At 35.6% G+C, this 14587-nt stretch overlaps 1 protein-coding gene across 15 annotated transcripts in view; it reads right to left on the bottom strand.

The window, feature by feature from the left end:
* Nucleotides 1-14587, bottom strand: part of STAG2 (STAG2 cohesin complex component) — a 164977-nt gene that overhangs the window by 73745 nt on the left and 76645 nt on the right. For all 15 annotated transcript variants that reach the window (XM_008273043.4, XM_051826895.2, XM_070066329.1 and 12 more), the window contains 4 exons: nucleotides 14064-14228; nucleotides 7368-7464; nucleotides 3837-3913; nucleotides 2532-2736 (listed from right to left, as the gene is read on the bottom strand). In XM_008273043.4, the coding sequence (XP_008271265.1) occupies nucleotides 2532-2736; nucleotides 3837-3913; nucleotides 7368-7464; nucleotides 14064-14228 (544 nt within the window). The remainder of the gene's footprint in view (nucleotides 1-2531; nucleotides 2737-3836; nucleotides 3914-7367; nucleotides 7465-14063; nucleotides 14229-14587) is intronic.

Below are 14587 nucleotides of genomic sequence, written 5' to 3'. Positions count from 1 at the left end.
GAACTTAAAATGTTCAAGACCAAAAACAAAAATGGTTTAGATTTACAAATGTTGAAGAGCTCCATCAGTGTTTCCTTTCCTGAAATATCACTCAGCTACCTAGCATCACAGACATAATGATGAAGTTGTAAATAACAGATCTTATGAAAAAAAAGGAAAAAAATGAAAACAGCAAAATAACATCCAATAAGGTGTTTTTCATAAAATCTCCTCCAGATCTCCACCTGCTCTTACTGAACCTTTAACCCTGAGATAAGACTTTTACTGCCCAGGATTTCAAACATGTTAATCGAAATATTTGATTCTTTTTATATTTATTTGAAAAGCACAGAGCCACAGTGAGAGAGATCTCCCATTTGATAGTTCACACCACCTGCCTATAATTGGACCAAGAACCCAAAACACAATCCACATCTCCCATGTATAGCTGGCATGAATCCAATTCACTTGAGTCATCATTGCTGCCTCCCAGGGTCTGCATTGGTGGGAAGCTGCAAGTGAGGAGCCAGAGTTAGGAGCCAGAGCCGGGAATCAAATCCAGGTACTCAGAATGTGAGATACAGGTATCTTAGCTCCTAAAGTTCTTATCATTTTATGCTTTCTCAAGCTTTTCCCAGAATATTTCTCAGATGATACACTGTAAGATACAGCAAAGCATAACTGTATCTCGCAATTTTCTGCTCAAAGCCATCTTATACATTCAGCAAACCACAGTATCACTCTGATGTAAAATTATTCACATTAGGCCATATTTATTTTTATTTGCTTAAAACTTCAAGTTCTTGACACTGAACGCTATCTTAAGTACATAAAACAATGCCACATTCATTTTCTGACTTCAAATCAAAAAAACAAAACTAGAACCTACAGGAAACCACCTGTTTTATTTTTAAATAATGGAGGTCTTAAAAGGACATCTGTGATCAAAGTATTAATTCTTTGAGAAAATATACTAAAAAAATAAAGATAGAGAATAAAAGTGTTTGAAGTTTGAAATCAAAATGCAATAAAGGCTTAAGATACTATAATAACAATTAAAGCAAGAAAAAACAAAGCCTATTTGATTTACTCAAACTCAAACCAAATAGCCCATATTCAATAACAATATAGTGTATCAGCAATTTAACTTTAGCACAAAGGAGTAATAAAATATTTTATTCATGTAAACACCAATAATCATTGTCCTAGGATTAGCTATGCAAGGTATAAAACTGTAACTCATTTCACTAAAATTTTAGGATCAAAAAATTTAACACAGACTAAAGTCAGCTAAAAACAGTAGAAAAATCAACTTTCCCCAGTGTGATTAACAGAGTAAGCATCAGTCATTAGGGTCTATTCTACCTGGAGGGGCAAATCAGAAACAAACTTTAGGGTCATCAGGATGACATATTTAAAATGATTATGACAGCCTTCCCAAATTTTCCCAAATAACACATATTTTAAGAACCCAATGCATACATACTGGCCAATTTTCCTGTGTGTATAGCATAGTAATCAAATGTTTTCATCACAAGAAAACTGCCATGAGTACTTCAAAGTACGTAGAAAAGTAGAGTTAAAAGTAATTTAGTTTTTGTGAAAAAATGAAATCTGTACATAGTTTGTTTATACTTTTCCAAGACTTCTTATATATTACTTAAAGCATACCTTAACAGAATTGAAGCTGAAAATACCATCCTGGCTGGCACCGCGGCTCACTGGGCTAATCCTCCGCCTGCGGAGCCAGCACCCCGGGGTTCTAGTCCTGGTTGGGGCACCAGAATCTGTCCCAGTTGCTCCTCTTCCAGTCCAGCTCTCTGCTGTGGCCTGGGAAGGCAGTGGAAGATGGCCCAGGAGCTTGGGCCCTGCACCCGCATGGGAGACCAGGAGGAAGCACCTGGCTCCTGGCTTCAGATCGGTACAGCATGCCAGCCGTAGCGGCCATTTGGGGGGTGAACCAATGGAAAAGGAAGACCTTTCTCTCTCTCTCTCTCACTGTCTAACTCTGCCTGTCAAAAAAAGAAAAAAATACCATCCCATTTGAAGTAATTGATTGGGGTGGGGGTAGGGAAGAGTGTCCTGTTTACTGACCACTTTATAAATAAAAGTAGTCCATGTTAACTATTGTTTCCTTTCTCTTTTTATTTTTTAATCATTTGAGAGGCACAGAGATGGAGAGAAAGAAACAGAGAAAGCAAATTAGAGCACCCATTTTCTGTCTCGCTCCCGAAATGCCCACAAAGGCCCCTGGCCAGAAGGAACAGACCAAAGAAGTCAAAACCAAAGCTTGGAGCCAGGGACCTAACCCAGGTCTCCTAGTGGGTAACACGAACTTAGCCCCTGGAGGGATTACTGCTGCCTTCCAAATTTTGTACCAGCAGAAAGCTGAAGTCAAGCACAGAATTCACACAATCTGTCATGTCACATGGGTGTCCCAAAGGGTATCCTGACTGTCAGACCAAATGTCTACTCCTCTCCTTTCTGTTTTAATGAGAACCTTGTTCAACTTTACCCTAAGCAATACAAAGAAAATATTTCCAATTACTAACCTGCCAGGGTGCTTGTATGTCGAAATGCTCTGACTTGTGAGTCAGACAATCCTGTAAGAAGTGAAATGACTGTATCCATCATGTACTCATCATATATGATACTATATTGACATTGCCGTACTAATACGCCAATGAATTCACAAAAACTGGATTTGAACTTTTTCCATTGAGGGCCAGCCATGGTAAGTGGATAATCTCCACTATCCTAGAAGAAAAATCGTAAACAGTGATTTAATTTTCAAAGCAAAACAATGTATAACTTATTTTTGAAATACCCTAGGCAAATGCATGAGAAAGACTAATTTATCTCACCCTTGTTCTCTAATGATTCCTCAAAGCGAGCAGGAAAATAAAGTGTAAAGGTAGAGGTATCTTTGACACTCTTTTATTTAAAATCAAAATGCATATTCTGAATTCAGTTTACCAATAAAAATATATACTAATAACTCAGGGGTTAAACCCTATTCAAAGCAAAGCATTCAACTAATAAGAAGACATATTTATTAAATTTCTCTTTTGCATTCAACTAATAAGAAGACATATTTATTAAATTTCTCTTTTAAAAAGCAAATAAAAATTGCATTTTTAAATGTATTCAGAATGATGGAATCATTTTTCTGCTAGTCTAATGAAATAACGTATGATGTAAATATCAAGGAAAGATAACAGGGTATGTTTTCATTAGCCGTAGGATAGGAAGACAGATTTAAATAATTAATTTTTTTTAAATGAAATACAGCTAGTAAAGCATAGAATGAAAAGGTACTCAAGTTTTCATTTGTACAAAGATAGGGAATTCTCCAATCTCAGATTGAGACTTTCCACAAATCATTAGAAACAATTCCTTAAAACAGATCAACAGCATACAGAAAACAAAGGGTTGCTGACAAGAATATTTTAGAAACAAGGCAATTTTATCAGACGGTACTTTTTAATACAATTTTTTTTATTTTAAGCCATTCCATGTAAAACTTGAATTGTCTCTCTGAAAAATACAGTCCTAATACTCTGCCCAAAAGGTTTCTGTTGCATAGTCTGATTAGCTAATTTAGTTACTATATTGAAATACATCAAATTAATTGTCGCCAGCCACTAGTAAAAGCCTATGGAAAAGTGTTATTAACCCAAATTAACAGATAATGAAACTGACAAGACAATAATTTGTCCAAGGTCACACAGTCATCATCTGGTTAAATCTAAAGGTAAAGCTCTTATCCATACCATTAATACTGAAAATTTAAGAATACTTTTGAGAATAAAATCAATATGCATAAAATTATCAAAACATTTAGGGTAACAAGTTACCTCATCAAATTCTTCAGTCATTTTTCGAATTATCTCAGAGTTCTGCATATGTCTAAACATTTCTGCTGTGACAACTCCTGAAATTTGCAAGTGGCAGAAGTTAATAAATCACCTAACAAAAAAACTGAAGGAAACTTCTAAGTCAAAGAAGTCTACAAGTCACTTGAAAAAGGTGTATTTTTTCATTGCATTATCATTACCTATAATAATCACCTATAATGACAATGATAAATAAAGCACAAATGCCACTTTCATCATGCACAAGAAAACAGTCCCACACTTCTAACATTTTTCTTTCTAGCACAGCTTTGGTCATTCCTACTGGACTTACTTTACTCATATTAGTATAGTGTTGTCCTTCAGAATCTACTCAGAATTGCTTTCAAAAACCCTCAATACCCAAATCTGCAAATGTTCAAGTCTCTTAGGAAAATCATAGTATTTGCCAATATCCTATACATATCCTCTTGAATACTTTAAATCATATCTAGACTATTTATAAATGAATAAAAGTATCATTAATAAAAGAATATAAATGCCACATAAATAGTTGTATGATTTAGTAAATAATGACAAGAAACAAAGTCTACACAAAGTAGATATATTTTTTCCAAAAAATTTTATGTATATCCAGGGATATAGAACTTAAAAATATAGAAGGCCAAGTGTACTGACTTTGCCCTTTTAACATGAGTGAGACAACATGGGTGGGGAGGTGGGGGATGGCAAGAATTTTAGAATTTTCAAGGATGGGAGATGATAGAAGGAAGAGTATACATTAAAATAAATGAAAAATATCCAAGTGGAGGTCAAACATCAAAAGAAGTATTTCAAGGAAACACGACATTGTAGGAAGATTAGGTACACTGGTACCTCTGATGGGGTATCAATAGAGGGAGAGGAAGTCAGGGATGATAGTGGGGCAAGGACAGGCAAGACAGACAGAGGAAAGAAGGTAATGCAAATACAAAAACTGTATTTTCAAACCCATATTCTTAGTGTTGGATTATTTATTTACTTACCAACCTTGTCACTAGGAATACCATAAATATAGTAACATCTAAAAGAATGTCTTGTCACAAAAGATAATATTTATAAATTGGATACAATAAATATATATGCTTGGATTTTGTGTGTCTGTGTTTATACATAGCTGCAAAGCTATGATCCCAACTTCACAGATGAGGAAACTTGAGTCTAATACTCAGATAAACTAAATAGTTTAGGATAATTCATCCATATTATATTCTCCTCTCTGAGTGAGATTAATTTCCAGTGGTGACTCAAAGAGCCCTTACCTACCAAAACCTGAAAAAAAAAAAAAAAAAAAAAACAAGTAATTGCTTTTAAAAAGAAAAAAGATTGATGAATTCAAAAGAAAGCATCATTTCTCTGGTTGCAGAAAACAATCTCAAAAATCTTTTGAAAGACCTTGATTCTAATCTAGAATCATGTATATCCCTTAATAATTTTCCCAGACTAGTATTAGTTAGGTACTGTACACTTGGTAGTATTACAGAAGGACAAGCAACTCAATCCCTGAAATAAGTACACTTATTTTGTACATTTTAGAAGCACCTGATTTCTAAAGCAACCACCTCCCTCCTCACACCCCACCCCACGGGGCAACCCTGGCCAAACCAGCCAGAAACCCAAAATTACATAGCATTGGGCCTCAGAGCAGGAAAGAAATTATCTGTCACAAACCACATTTAACCCCAGAGTTGGGTGTGACGCCACCATTAGAACAGCATATCAGAGCCCAATGCCCAAAAACTGTGGGGGAGATGAATTGAGACTGCTAAAAAATGATACATAAAAATTAAAAAACAAAAATAAAGCAAGGAAACAACATTGGCCAGAGTCACAATAAAAAAAAAAAGGCAGTCTGGGACCATTCAGCGTAGGGCCAAACATCCTTCCACACCTCAACAGCCATAGAATGCATCTTTGTATTAAATACAGCAAAATAACTGATCTGATGTTCATGAGGACAACTCTGAGTTCACAATAAAAGGATAAAGTATAGAAGTTATAATTAAAGAAGTTTCTAACTCATGTATGAAAGAATTCTATCAACAATTCTGTGTAAAAGTATTTAATGATATCAACTTTTCAATTAGATAAATTCCCCTTGGTGGAAGTTGATTGATTCAGAAATATGATTGGCAGTGTTCAAATCGATCGGATAATTTAAGTTTTAAGCACCTTAAATTTTTAGACATCCTGACAATCTAGTTTGCAAGGAGGTATATCCAAATGTTAATTAAAGTAAGCTGGTTCTTTAATACTTCTTCCTTATTTGTCTAAATTCATTCTCTAGCATCTTAACTTTTTACATCTATTATTAAGCAAACTTTCTTCATGGTTTTCTAATGTCCATGGTTATTTCTCTGTGTATTCCACTTTTATAAAAATGGAAAACCCCTAGAAAAGTGCATAAAATGTTATTTGCCTAGGCATCTTCTAGAATTTCAAGGATGACCCAAGTATTAGAAAGACACATGATACATCAGAACCTGAGCATGATCTTGACTCACTCATTGGCTGATCTAGAAGAGGATGTATGACTTGACTTACATAATATTTTTTCCCTGCTAAATGTCTGCCTAAGTTTCCCTCCTCCCAGAAAAAAAAAAGGTCAATAGTTTGTACTTTACCCACTCCAACCGCAAAATCTTTGAAAATAAAGTAAAACCACTTTATAAAAATGATCCTACTATCCACTACAGAATTTCTCTAAGAACCAATAATCTCCTTAACACCTTATTTAATTTACTTACTTACTTACTGTTATTTGTGGCACTTTTTAATACCCTACACTTTAAAAGTCTCTGTCACTTGAACATGTATCTCTATATTATCTTTCTCCTTCCTTCTTTTTTCTTTTTTTTTTTTTTGACAGGCAGAGTGGACAGTGAGAGAGAGACAGAGAGAGAAAGGTCTTCCTTTGCCGTTGGTTCCCCCTCCAATGGCCGCCGCTGCAGCCGGCGCACCGCGCTGATCCGATGGCAGGAGCCAGGAGCCAGGTGCTTTTCCTGGTCTCCCATGGGGTGCAGGGCCCAAGCACCTGGGCCATCCTCCACTGCACTCCCTGGCCATAGCAGAGAGCTGGCCTGGAAGAGGGGCAACCAGGACAGAATCCGGCGCCCCAACCGGGACTAGAACCCGGTGTGCCGGCGCCGCAAGGTGGAGGATTAGCCTAGTGAGCCACGGCGCTGGCCTTCTCCTTCCTTCTTAATCTATTTCTATTTTCCTAAAACAAGATGCTCAAAGTAGGAAATATATCTAATAAAAGTAACATAACAATTATAAATTGCCAAGTTTTTAACTAACATTCACAGATGAATACAATTTTGTGAACAGACTTTCGTACTTCGTTCTTAGCTTTTTACTTACACTATGGATGAATATAATGTAAATAATTCAATTATCTTGTGGCTATTTTCCATATAAAATGCTAACTTTCTTCAGGTAGAACAACAAAAAAGTGACCATTTAAGAGCTGTTTACAAAATAAATATATCTTACCTTTACAGCCTGAACACTGAATAAAAAAGTTGATAAGATCAAGGAGTGCTATATCTCGGTCATGCTTGTATGATTCTATCCAATCATCTACCACCGACTATAACAGAGGAAAAAAATACAATAATTAGTTTTTTTCTTCTCTAAGGTCCAATTAATCTGATGAAAGTCAGAAAATCCAACATTATTAAATATCACATTAAATTAACATGTGTTTGTATACTGAAATTTAAAGTTCTATTTTAAGAGTAAAATAGAAACAAATTAATAATATAATTGCCTGATAGTAAAATATGACAATCATTCTTCTATAATTATAAGATCTGAAAACTCCAAGTCTATAAAGTGTAATTACCTATTATTTCTTAATGACATAAAAGGCATCCTAGGAAACATTAAAATTCAACTCATTTTGCTACAATATTATAATTGACAATATTTAAATATTAGCACAGTAGTGGAATAAAAATTTTTTTAAAAATTAAAGACATGAATGCCTGGGTTAATGAGGAAATGCTGAACAAAATAACATGGATTTTTCTGAAAAGTGAGCATAAATACTCCCATGTTAAAAAGGTAAACTGAATGCTAAATACTAAATGAAGGCAAAAAAAAAGTTCATAGATCTAACGAGTTAATACCGTTAGATGTCTATGCTTTAGAGTTTATCTACAGATTCATTAAAATCCCTATCAAAATTTCAATTGACTATGTTACACAAATTAAAATGCTGATTCTAAAACTCTTACAAGGGATCCTGGACAGCCAAACTTATTTGAAAAAGAACAAAGCTGGAAGACTCATACTTCATGATTTTGAAACTTACAATGCTACATTAATCAAGATAATGTAGTACTAGCAGAAAGACAGACATGTACATTAATGGAATAAAATTCAGAATTTAGAAATAAAACCTTATGTTGATAGTCACTGGATTTTCAATGGGTGTTAAGACCATTCAATACGGGGAAGAATAGTCTTTTTAACAAATAGTCCTGGGACAAGATATACTCATTCAAAAGAATGAAATTGGATCCTAAATAATACCTTATACAATATTGAGTTCATATGGATCAAAGAACTAGCCAGAAAAGCTAGAGCTACAAAATTCTTAGAATACATAAATCTCTGTACCTTTTCATTTGACAAAGCCTTCTCAGATACTAGACCAAAAGCACAAGCAACAAAAGGGGGGAAAATTCTCACCTTTTCCAAAATACTGCAAAGGATTTCATTTAAAAACACACACACACACACACACACACACACACACAGAAATAACAAATCACAAAATGGGACAGCATATCTGCAAATCATGTATCTGATAACAGATTTGTGCCCAAAATATAAAAAGAACTCTTACAATTCAATAAAAAAAAAGTCAGCCAAACAATCTGATTAAAAATATCGGCAGGAGTGGGAGTTTGGCACAGTGACTGAAGTGCTACTTGAGACGGCTGCATCTCATATTGAAAGGATTCATGTGAGTCCCAACTACTCTGCTTCTAACCAATTTCCTGCTACTGCACATGTTGGGAGGTAGCAGGAGCTGGCTTAAGTGCTGAGGTCACTGTCAACCATTTCAGAAAACCAGACTGAGTTCTGGACTCCTAGTTTCAGTCTGGCCCAGCCCTAGCTGGCTGCTGCAGGTATTTGAGGAGTGAAGCAGCAGATGGAAGATCTTTCCTTGTTTCTGTCTTGTAGATAAATATGAAAATACAAAAATCTTAAAAAGTATATATGTGATCATATCAGAATAATGATACACAAGTAGTCAATAAGCACATGAAAAAATTATTAGCTATCAAGGAAATGCAAATCAAATACCACTCTGTACCCACTAAGATGGCTATAATAAAAATATAGATAACAACAAGCACTGAGAAAGATATACAGAAATAGAATGCTCAAACACTGCTGGTAGGAATGTAAAATGGTGTAGCCACTTTGGAAGAAGTTTGGCGGCTACTCAAAAGGTTAAATATAGAAGTCACCATATGGCACTGCAATTTGACTCTCAGGTATATTATTACCCAAGAGAAATGGAAACAAAAATATATATCCAAACAAAAACTTACATGGAAATATACTTAACAATATTATTCACAGGACTGATGTTGTGGGATAGCAGGTTTAGCCTCTGTCTGTGGCACCAGCATCCCATATGTGCGCCAGATGGAGACCCGGCTGCATCACTTCCAATTCATCTCCCTGCTGGTGTGCCTGGTAAAGTAGAGGAAGATGGCCCAAGTGCTTGAGCCCTTGTACCCATGTGGGAGACCTGGAACAAGTTCCTGGCTCCTGGCTTTAGCTTGGCTCAGCCACAGCTGTTGCACCCATCTGGAGTGTTAACCACCAGATACAAGATTGATTCTCTCTCTTCCTATCTCTCCTACTCTGTCTGTGACTCTGCCTTTCAAATAAATTTAAAAAAAAAAAAAAACAGTATTACTCACATTGGTCAAAACATGGAAACAAGCCAAATGCATATCAAGGAATGAATGGATAAACAAAGGCGGTAAATCCATACAATGGAATATGTTTGACAAGAAAAAAAGAATGAACTTACAATACAAGCTACAACATGGATGAACCTTGATAATATGCTAAGTCAAAGAAACCACTCATAAAAAACAAGAATTACATGATCCAATTGATATGAAAAGTCCAAAATAGGCAAATTACATAAAGTGAATTTGTGGTAGCCTAGACCTGAGGAAAGGGAAGTGACTGCTAACAGGTATGAGAATTCTTTTTCTAGGACGTTGAAAATATTCTAATATTAGACTGTAATGGTGATTCACACGATTAGATGAATACACTAAAAACAGTAGAATTTACACCTTAAAAGGGTGAATTTTATGGTATGTGAGATATTGCAATAGTTCTATTTTATATTTATTTTATTTGCTTGAAGGGCGGGGGTAGGGAGGATAGAGAGAGAGATCTATCTGCCATTTCACTCCTCCAATGCCTGCCTGCAACAGCCAAGACTAAGCCAGGCCAAAGCCAGGAGTCAAGAAATCAATCAGGTGGTAGGAACCAGAGTACCTGAGCCATCACCTGATACCTCCCAGGGTACACATTAGCAGGAAGCTGGAATCTTGGGGTGGCGTGGGAAGGGGCACCTGACCAGAATGAACATATTCAAGCCCTATGATGTTAGTGTCCCACCAGCAATTTAACCACTGTGCCAAATGCCCGCTGTATCTAGTAATGCTTTAAAAAAGAAAACAGGACAGAACTAAAAATAAAAGCAGTACTTCATTCCTTTGGTGGCAGAAAAAGTAACTTCAAAACTAATTTTTAAAAAAGGTAAATAAAGCAAATCAAAATCAAGATGATAAACAATAGCTAATATAAAAAAAGTCACAAGGGGAAACGTTTCTAAGTTCTATGCTAATAAATATATAACCCCTATCATCTAAAAGTTGTACTTTGGAAATTTATATTTATTAAATAAAAGTTAAAAAAATATATATATATAACCCAGGTAAAAACAGGGACTAAAATACGTATAATTTAATGTACCAAAAAAAAAAAAAACCCTATGGTTACACAATAAAGAAATAAGGAACTATTACCTTAGTATTTCCTGGCTCATGAATGACTGGAATTATTCTAAAACTTTACTTAATTTCTACATCTTAATCTTTTTCCATATTTCACAACAGCTTTTGTATATTAACCAACACAATTTACACAGAAAATTTAAGATTTTTCCCAAATAACAATGTGGGCAATAGCAAGAGAATATATTATATTATAATTAGATTGTGATCATTTAAATACATGGTACATAATTAAATTCTTAAAAATATTAAATGAGTTTGAGTACAGCTCTACACCTGATTCTAGTTTCTATTAATATACACCATGGAAGGCATAAGTTGATGGCTCAAGTAGTTAGATTTTTCTCACTCAAGTGGGAGAACCAGACTGAGTTCCCAGCTCCTGGGCATTTGGGAGTAAATCAGAAAATCGAAAGCGGGGAGTGCAACCAGTGCATGGGCAAGTGGGAGTGCAGAAGAGTGGACACGGGTGTGAGTGTGTGGGCATGTGGGTATGTTTGTATGGGTGTCTTTAATTTAAAAGAATAAAAATATGGCCCCAGTAAGAGGTGGGGTCTATATCCCCTTCCCTACATCAGAATGCAGTGATGCTACCAAGATTAGGTCTCAGAAGGCCATGTAATCATCTACATTGGTCTGTTGAAGCACTAGCAAACTGAATACTACCTTTCAGAATATTCTCTGCAAACTCAGCTGTATCATAAGCCCAAGCTACACGGAAAGGTCATTTGTGGGTTCTACTGATAAGAGTTCTGAGCCCTGCCTTCCAGTTATTAGAGACTAGTCATCAAATATGAGAAAAGAAGTTTCCAGATGATTATGTACTCTGTGTTACTGTCAGGCATTCAACCTATTCCAATTTAGGCCTCAGCCATCAGGAAGCAGAATTAAATTTCCCACTTAGTTCTGCCTGTATTACAGACCCACAAAATCATTAAACAATAAAACAGTGGTTATTTCACATCACTATAGTAGGGGAAGAGACCATTATCCAATCAAAAGAAAAAACAATTGGGGTCAATTTGTGGCATAGCGTGTTAAGCATATGGATCCCATATGGATGCCAGTTTGAGTCCCAGCTGCTTCATTTCCAATCCAGCTCCCTGCTAATACACCTAGCAAAGCAGTGGACGATGACACAAATGCTAGAGTCCCTGCCACCCACCTGGGAGACCTGAATGAAGTTGCTGGCTACAGACTTCAGCCTGGTCCAATCCTGGCCATGCAGCCATTTAGGGAGTGAACCAGCAGATAAAGATCTCTCTTTTTCCCTCTCTAACTCTGTCCTTCAAATAAATAAATATTTAATAAATAAACTATTTTAAAAAATAATTCATGAAGATAAAATAGAATTTACAAAAGGAAGACAGATTGCTATAATTTAAAAATAAAATAAATGTGGAGCCATCAATGTGGTGCAGTAGGTTAAGCTGTCATCTGAGATGCCTGCATCCAATATGAAGGGCTGTTCAATTCCCAGCTACTCCAATTCCAATCCAACTCCCTGCTAATGTACCTGAGAAAGCAATGGAAGATGGCCCAAGTGCTTGGACCCCTGGAACCCAAGTGAGAGACCCAGATGGAGTTCTAGGATCCTGACTTTGGCCTGGTCCAGCAACAGCCATTGTGGCCATTTGGAGAGTGAACAAGCAGGTGGATGATTCTCTAACTCTGCCTTTCAAATAAATAAATCTATTTTTAAAACTGTAACCTATCACATAAAGATATGTCTAAAATTTTTAACCATAATGTGTTGATTTAATCTCATTGACAGAATTAATCCAAAAGGGTAAATGGGTACAGGAAGGTAATTTATTAAATTAAGGAGTAACGGGTTGGCACTGTGGCATAGCAGGTAAAGCTGTCGCCTGCAGTGCTGGCATCCCATATGGGCTCTGGTTCAAGTCCTGGCTGTTCCACTTCCAAAGCAGTAGAAGATGGCCCAAGTCCTTGGGCCCCTGAACCCACATGGAAGACCCGTAAGAAGCTCCTGACTTCGGTCTGGCCAACCTCCAATCAATGCAGCCATTTGGAGAATGAACCGGCAGATGGAAGATCTCTATCTCTCTCTTTCCCTTTCTATAACACTGCCTTTAAATTAAGGAGTGCCTAAATAAACCGGAGACATTATTTTTGAAAGCAAAATTCACAATAAAAACAATCACTTAAAACATTAAAAAAGAGAAGATTCCACATCCTGATTACAACTACAGAAAAGCAAACTTAAATAGACCAATAAGGGTGAATAGAATGCCGTGAATAAATCTGCTATCAGTTCTTTAATCTGTAAAACTGATGATAACTCAAACCCCTAAAGTATTTCTTCATGTAAAACTGTTCATTATTCCCAATAACATTCTAAATTTTGTTTGCAGAACAGCAAGTATCTACTATAGTAAACTCTGTATTTAAACAAGTTTTTGCATTTCATCTATTAACAAAAAGACTAAATGGCTACTTCTCAGAAAATAAACTGTGTGAGCCTATTGTTGATTACAGTTGAAAAGTTATTCTCTGAAGTTTTTATAAATGAAATAAAAACTTTAAGTATGCATTTTCATTGCTATGGTTTAGCAAACAACATGAATACTCAGCTTTCTACCATCATAAATTATGCAGATAAAACATAATTAGGATGATTTGACATGGACATGCCTCCAACTTTTTACTCTTCTGCTGTGAAGCAGGCACAAGTAATAAAATCTGTAATAGAAAACTGATCAAAATTCAATTCACTAAAGTGGCTAATGTTATATTAGGCCACTCAACCAAGAATCCTACATGGGCAGAGGACTTCATATCTTAATGGCAGCTATGTAAATCCAGGGAAAACTGAAACCCCATAGCCAGGATTTACATCAGCATATTTTTGACCAAACAGGTATTTTTTTAATTTTATGCTACTAAAAGAAAATAATGTAGCCAAAAAACAACTTAAAACACAGTTTTAAAGTCTTATATTTGAACAAAGAGATCTCTAGAGTTTTTTTCCCTTAATTTGTTGCTTTTTCTATTAAGTAGCTTATTTTTTAAAAGCAATCAGAAAAAAAAAAGCAGAGCAACACTTGATATTACTCAAAAAGTTTAAAACACACAAATTAAATGGGAAGAACATGATTAATATTACCTGCATAGCACTTTTGCCCATTTTAACAACCTCAAACAACATCATGTTTTCCACTCCATTCTGTTGGTGATGACCATTCATTCGGTTTGGACCAGAAGGAGGTTTCCCTCCACCATTTCCACTTTTGGCCTTTTCTCCTGGGCCCTTTTTGCCTTTTTTACAAGTCTGCATAACGAAAAAATAAAGTTGGTTAAGTAATAATACTATCCTTGAGAGTTCAAAACAGCTACAGAAAGCAGCTGATAAATTATATCAGGGTACATCATTGTGCTGAAACTAAACTTGCAGAGGAATGTCAACCACATGAGGGTACTTCAAAGAACACCAAGGAAAAATGGAATCAAAAGATGTTTACTTCACTGCGAAAAATTTTGAAATCCATGAATAGTATTTTCATAATACACATTCTCCATTAACATTTTGCAGACTCTTCACAAATGTTAAAAGAAGCTCAATATTCCTTGAATCTAAATTTGCTAGAAAGATCAACTACAATGAAACAAAATCCAGATTAAAGCTATCTT

The sequence above is a fragment of the Oryctolagus cuniculus genome, chromosome X, assembly GCF_964237555.1.
Source record: "Oryctolagus cuniculus chromosome X, mOryCun1.1, whole genome shotgun sequence".
Taxonomy (NCBI): Eukaryota; Metazoa; Chordata; class Mammalia; order Lagomorpha; family Leporidae; genus Oryctolagus; species Oryctolagus cuniculus.
This window is presented reverse-complemented; position numbering and strand designations above follow the sequence as displayed.